Source organism: Mustela putorius, unplaced genomic scaffold, assembly GCF_011764305.1.
Source record: "Mustela putorius furo isolate JIRA1106 unplaced genomic scaffold, ASM1176430v1.1 tig00000997_pilon_pilon_pilon, whole genome shotgun sequence".
Lineage (NCBI taxonomy): Eukaryota > Metazoa > Chordata > Mammalia > Carnivora > Mustelidae > Mustela > Mustela putorius.
Genome location: NW_025421527.1, coordinates 1,360,011 through 1,366,337, shown reverse-complemented (window position 1 = coordinate 1,366,337; position 6,327 = coordinate 1,360,011). Strand labels below are relative to the sequence as shown.

At 48.8% G+C, this 6,327-nt stretch overlaps 1 protein-coding gene across 2 annotated transcripts in view; it reads right to left on the bottom strand.

The window, feature by feature from the left end:
- Nucleotides 1–1,393: 1,393 nt before the first annotated feature.
- The window catches only part of CD244 (CD244 molecule), a 28,814-nt gene continuing 23,880 nt past the window's right edge, over nt 1,394–6,327 (bottom strand). For both annotated transcript variants that reach the window (XM_004775883.3, XM_004775884.3), the window contains 3 exons: nt 5,176–5,238; nt 3,763–3,819; nt 1,394–2,579 (listed from right to left, as the gene is read on the bottom strand). In XM_004775883.3, the coding sequence (XP_004775940.1) occupies nt 2,499–2,579; nt 3,763–3,819; nt 5,176–5,238 (201 nt within the window). In that variant the 3' untranslated portion in view covers nt 1,394–2,498. The remainder of the gene's footprint in view (nt 2,580–3,762; nt 3,820–5,175; nt 5,239–6,327) is intronic.

Sequence of the window (6,327 nt, the reverse complement as noted above, 5' to 3'; positions counted from 1 at the left end):
TGTCAAATAAACAAATTAAATCTTAGAAAGAGAGAGAGAGAGAGAGGAAGGAAGGAGGAAGGAAAGAAGGGAGGACCTGTATGTGCTAATGTGGAAGGACAAAGGACAAAGCAGCAGCCCAGGACAGTGTGTATCACAGGCTACCGGTTAGATGAAGAAGAAGCGTGTATCTATATGCTCGAATAGTTGTACAAAAGATCCGAAAGGAAAGACAAAGTCCTTATCAGTGGCTGCCTCCAGGGAGTGAACTGGGTCGTTGCTTTTACCTTATACTTCTTTGTCCTGTGGATTTCTGTTTTTAACTACATATGGGTATCACTCTCTTGATGTATTTGTAAGTGCTTACAATGCCTCTTCCATATAAGCTTCCCATATTTACCTCAAAGAACTTCTCCTGTCATCGTCAGGTCCAGCCGTAGCATCGCTCCTTCCCCCCAGCTGCGGCTCCGCCCCATCCCCACGCCTGTACGGTGCACTACCTTGACTTACATTCATGACACTGTAGTGAACGTTTGTGTCTCTGCACCTAGAAGCTCACATATGTCCTTAACGTTGTGCTTCTGCTGTTGTGCTCTCCTGCATGTGTCCTGTGGAGTCCGTATGCTTTCTGTGTCCTGCAGTGGTTCCTCCCGGGGACCAAGCAGTGCTTTATACACAGCAGGAGCTTAATTTCTGCTTCTTCACTGGCTGGTCATTGCACGGATAATTATCCTCGTAAGGCATTACTACAGAAGCTCAGTAAAGACACACAATATGATAACGCTGTGCATTATCACACTCTAGAATACAGCATCCCCAAAAGTCCTGGGAGAAACCACGGGGTCTCTTCTGCTCCTTTAATAAGCTGCAACTCAGGCTGCACGAAAGGCCGGGTCAGTGTCAGTGTCTCTGGTGTTCATCTGAATTGTTCCTGCTCCCATCGTTTCCAGCTCCCTCTGCTCACCAAACTCCTGACTCGAGCGCTGAGTTGCCAGTATGTGCCTTGGAGCCCCCAGGCTCCTTTTGCGTATGTTTTCCTGGTTTTTACCCTTGACACCTGCTCCAAAATGTGGTCCGCCCACACTTGTCTCCAGGAGGAAGCTAGCTGGCCAGCCAACGAGCCCCGAGGGGAGAGGGATCAGGAGGGCAGGAGATGAACAAGGTTAAGCTGTGGCTATGCTCCATGAGACTGAATGGCCTGGGGTCTGGGGACTCTGGGATCCTCTGCTCCAGTGTGAACAAGGCTGGAAGACACCGATAACTTGCAAGGAATCCAGGCCCCTCTCCAGGAGGAACTAAACAGACTTGTGTTTACTGATGGACACAAGTGCCCTTTGGCTGCTATAGAGAGGAAAAGTACAGAATATGGAAGGGACACAAAAATTTAACTCAGAAAAGAAATTTAGAATGCCTCTGAATGATAGCATGGTTTTGTATTGAATTCCCATGTTAAATACAGAGTGGACAACTGAGGAACCAGGCTCCATGCGATAGCCACAGCTGGGGTCTCTGAGTGGGACCTCTTCCAGCTCGCACACATCCCCTTACTGGGCTCAGCCAGAGTCTCATCTCTTGTCCCCACAGCCTCGTGGAAGAGACTGACCTGAGACTCAGGGGAGCCCAGCAGGGGTCTAGTTCCCAGCTGCTCAGCCGGCTGAACCCTTGCTCCAGCATACGCCGTGGGGAGCACTGGTCAGGACTCAGAACTTAAAGAGAATATGTTTCTACTTGTGAAGAATTTGTGAAGACGCTAAAACAGATTTCTAATAATGTGTTTTTGTAAATCATACATCATACCGTAGGCAAAGCTGGTCTCACTGTCCAGCTATTAGGACAGCACGGGCTCAGGGTGATCTTTCCACTCAGAGGTCAGCTTGCTCTGCACCTTCTACTCTCAATCCTGCCCTCTCTCCCTCGTGATCAAGTGGCCAGAAGTAAGGGTTTGATGTGTGGTGGGGGGAGTGGGGTTTCCTCTGTGTCAGAGTAAAGCCTAGGCCCGGGCCTCCTGGAGAAGCTGCCAGTGGCTCACAGCTAGTTAGTCCATCCTCACGGTGGGGGGCTGTTTCTCTTTCTCTGCGTCACCCTATCTTTCCTCCCTCTTTGGAAGATGGGCCTGGGCAAGGGGGGAGTCTAGAAACGTGGTCTTTCCTGATTAGAGAGGAGGAAAGATGAGTCACACATTAGAAAACCAGAGGAAGGGTTCGTAATGCTAGTAATAATAGCAGCCTGCATCGGCATAGCACTTGATACACTCGCTGTGCGGCTGTCGACTTGCTTTGCAGTCTTTGATGAACTACCCAATGGTCTACTCATTCTCATCCAATCTGTAAGTTAGAGATATTATTTAACAGACTCGCTCTTACTAGAAATCATTTTCCAAAAACAAGACATAGACTATAAAAAACTCCCATGTCCTCTCTAAACTGTGCTCCATTCTGTAGACTCATGCGGTATCATCCATGGCGCTGATTCCCAAAGCAACGCTGGGACGTTAAGGGAGGGGCGAACGGCTCCAGCAGCTAGGAATACACGCAGAAGTTCTCCAGCTCCCTGCGGCTCAGTCGGGCAGGGTTCTGGGCTTTGAGGTGTGTCTTTCCAACCTGCGGAAGAAATGAAGAACTTTAGACCTCACCCGCGAAGAGATCCTCATAGCATCCTTGAGAGGCATCAATTATTACCCCCATTTTACAGATTAAGAAAATGAAGCTTGGAGTTGGAGAACAAAGAACATAAAGGAGGAGCTTGAAACCGGTTCTTCTGGCTCCGATTCTAGTGTTTCCTTAACAAGGACCCAGCCCTCGGTTGCACTGGCCCACACGGTGTCCTCTACAGCCCTGGGCTGTCCAGCTGGCTTTGATGTGGGGCTACAGCTGAAATGCCAGGGACTCGAGCAGGCACCCACCTACCTTCTCCCTTGGGACCACCGGCAGCATCTTTATGGGGCCACAGGTGGAAGCTCCGATGTACCATGAGGCTAGTGGGTGGGAATGCCCTCCATGCCTCAAATTCTTCTGGGTATAACGGGAAGTATAATTATACCTACCTCATGGCATTCTATGCGGATTAAATGAGATAATTCACATGATCCCACTAGCAGGCTACCGAACACATCATACACCCTAAATAACCATTAAGAGGCAAAGGGAGGAGCAGGGAGCCTGACCCTGAGATCATGACTTGGGCCACAGACGCTTACTGACTGAGTCACCCAGGGGTCCCCCAGGGATCTTCTTACCCACATTTTCGTTTTAGAGACGAAGAAACTGAGGTCCAAGGAAAGTAGGGGTTTAATTCAAGGTCAGAGAATGGATTAGGGTTGGACTCTTATTAGGGAGCTTGAATTTTAAATTAGGGCTGTCCTCCAGCTAGTTCCCCAGCTGGGGGCTGTACATTGGACATGTCTCCTTTCCACGGGTGTGTGGGACAAGGGTGCAGAGAAGAGAGGATAAATAAATCTTAATGATTTTCCAAAGTTAGCAAGCAATTGGGAACCATTCTGGGGCATAGATCATCTTAAGCTGATTCTGGAATGGACACTGTAAAGTAACCATTGAGCCTGGTGGCTCCATTGAGGTCATTTAGAGAAGGGAAAATAGGGACCCCCCCCGCCCCAATTGTATGCTGTCTCTCTCCCTCAAATAAATAAAATCTTTAAAAAAAGAAAAGAAGATCCCTAAAATCTCTACAACTCTGAGACTCCATGCATGGCCTTTTCATGAGTGTTCAACTTCCAGGCTTTTCTGTGGGCCCTGAACCCATTCAGAAGGAGCTCTAGGATCTCACCTCTTCATAGATGGTATAACTGAAGGAAGAGCTCTGGTTCTTCTTCTTGGATTCAGACTGGAAATTCAGAGGGTAAAGAGTGCTTAACTTCGAGTCAGGAAACGTCCCACTCCTCTCTAATGAGAGAGGTCCCCAAAGAGACTCAGGGCCGCCTCAAAAAAAATCCCTGAACCCACAGCCAGGGATGAATAGAATCTCCTACCCCAAGAGTAAGTAATGGGGTTTATGGTTTCCAGAGAAGGCACAATACACACTTACTGAACCCAAGTCAGAAGTTGGTATCCCGCACCCACATACCTCTCAGATCCACACTCACACACATGCCCAGCGCACGCACACATACACATACTCATGTGTCCTCAGACCATGCATCTCATCAACACATCATACACATCACACACACACACACACACACTCACACACACCCCTAGTGTAAGCATTTCTAGCACACACATCCCTGACCGTGGTGAATCCCTAGAAACACTGGAATTCAGAGGCACTCGCAGTCCTAGGTAGAGTCTCCTTAACAGCAGCAAGTACATGACCGTGGTGCCTGTGACCATCCCCAGGACCATGCCCTGCAGCATAGAACTGAAATGTAACTATCTCTCATGGTGGGATCTGGAGGGATTGAATGACATATTAGAAGGCGGGTGAATAAAAAGTCTGAAAATCTGTTTTAAGCCTCTCCCCCCATTTGACCCCCACCCGAGGTACTCAAGGCTCCTACAGTGCAGCATATTCCCAACTTCCTGTACTACCATGTTAGGTATATGTTGTCCTGCTGTGACCCCATGTTGTCCTGCTGTGACCCCAGCCTTGGAAATACCATTCTTCCAACTCCCCTCCCACTCAAGGTTAAAGATCACCATGGGCACCAGGTTCACCAAAGAGCTGTGAGCTCAGCTTGGAGCCCCTCAGGATTTGAGGGGGCTGTGATGGGTTGCCTCAGCTCACCAACCAGCAGATGACTGGCTAGAACCTTATCCGGTTTCCTGCAAGTCAACACTGTGTCTCTCTAGGTCTGGGCTACTCCTCTGGCTCTGGGCTATCTTCCCCCACATCTGAAACCCCTCTAGTATCCCTCCGTAGCCTCAGCTGGCCTACTAAGGATGGCGTGGTCTCTCTGGACAAAGTACCACCTTTCTGTCTGATTGTCCTTGTCCCATAGAAACTCCTAGAGACTCCTTTAATCCACTGTTCTCTTAGTCTCAGAGCTGTTCTTTTTCTCCAAACAGAATCGGAAAAGCATTTCTAGTTGACCCATTAACATTTAAATCCAGCCATTTAAACCAATCTGCTCAGATCCACACAAGGGAAGATAGCTCACAGGGCAGTGCACCCATACTCGGCAAGCTCCCGTGCGCGTGCAGATCTACACCTGCCTCCCAAGCACTGGAGGAGGAGACTCACCTTCCGGGAAGGCTGTACCAGCGCATACAACGTATTTGCTTCTTGTGATGTGGGAGCCGAGGACTAAGAAGAAGAGAAATAAAAGCCTTTCAGAAGCATAGATCCAGCAGAATCCTAGGGAGGGAGGTCATCTCTTCCACCCCTCCCCCCAACCCTGCCCAGACAGACTCTCTAAGCACTAGTGAAAAGAACCCTGGACCCAGGAGGTCAGACAACCCGATGGCACTTACTCTGTATAAGTGTTCTCCCCTAACGCTTACGCTACACCTACATGAGAGGAATGATCATCATCAGCCCCTTCTACAGATACGGCTCCAAAAAGGTAAATGGCCCAAGTCAGACAGTATATTCACAGTAGAAGCAGGATTTAAACCCCAGACTCACCGGATGTCTTTCCTCAACACATCAATGCCTCCCGTTGGCAACATGCCTTCCTTCTCTGCACCTGAACCAGGTGTCCTCAGAGAAAGGTAGCCATCCTCTTTCTAAGGAGCCCCAGAGGAAGAGGCTCCTTCTCGCTCAACATCTCAGTCGGAGACGAGCTCTCCCTTGCACTTACTGAGATTCCTCTTGTGGGAATCCAACGCGACTAAAGCCAGAAAACTAGCAGGTGTCCGTCACTCTTACATCTCTCTTTAATGCTCTTGGACTTTGACCCACTGTCAGTGAGTCACATGACCTTATGGGGAGCAGGAGGGGGTACCCCCCAACTTCCCTCTGTCTCCACTTTCTCCTTCTCTTGATCTTTCTCTGAAGCCTATCACTATCCCCCAGGGATTTTCTCTGCCCGGCAGCTTAGCCACCAAACCGAAGAGGTTACTGCTTCAGGACTTAATTAATTATTTAAAAAATAAAAAATAAATGTCATATTTATTAGAAATTTTTCATCACTAACCACCAAGAGGCAGAGTTTCCCCTGAGAGAGATGCCCCAGCCTGGGTTATCGAAAATGTCATTTTAGCTGTCAAAATTAGAGAATGCTTCTCCAGTTTATGGTGAATTTCTATAACCCCAGAATGTTGGAGGCAGGGAGAGGGCAGGGGGAATGGGAGGCTCAGAAGCCCTTTAGCTCAGTTCTGTGGCCTAGAACACACTAGTTAACCTGTGTCTGCCTCCTCATCTGCAAAATGGAGGTTGGATTAGACCCAGTTC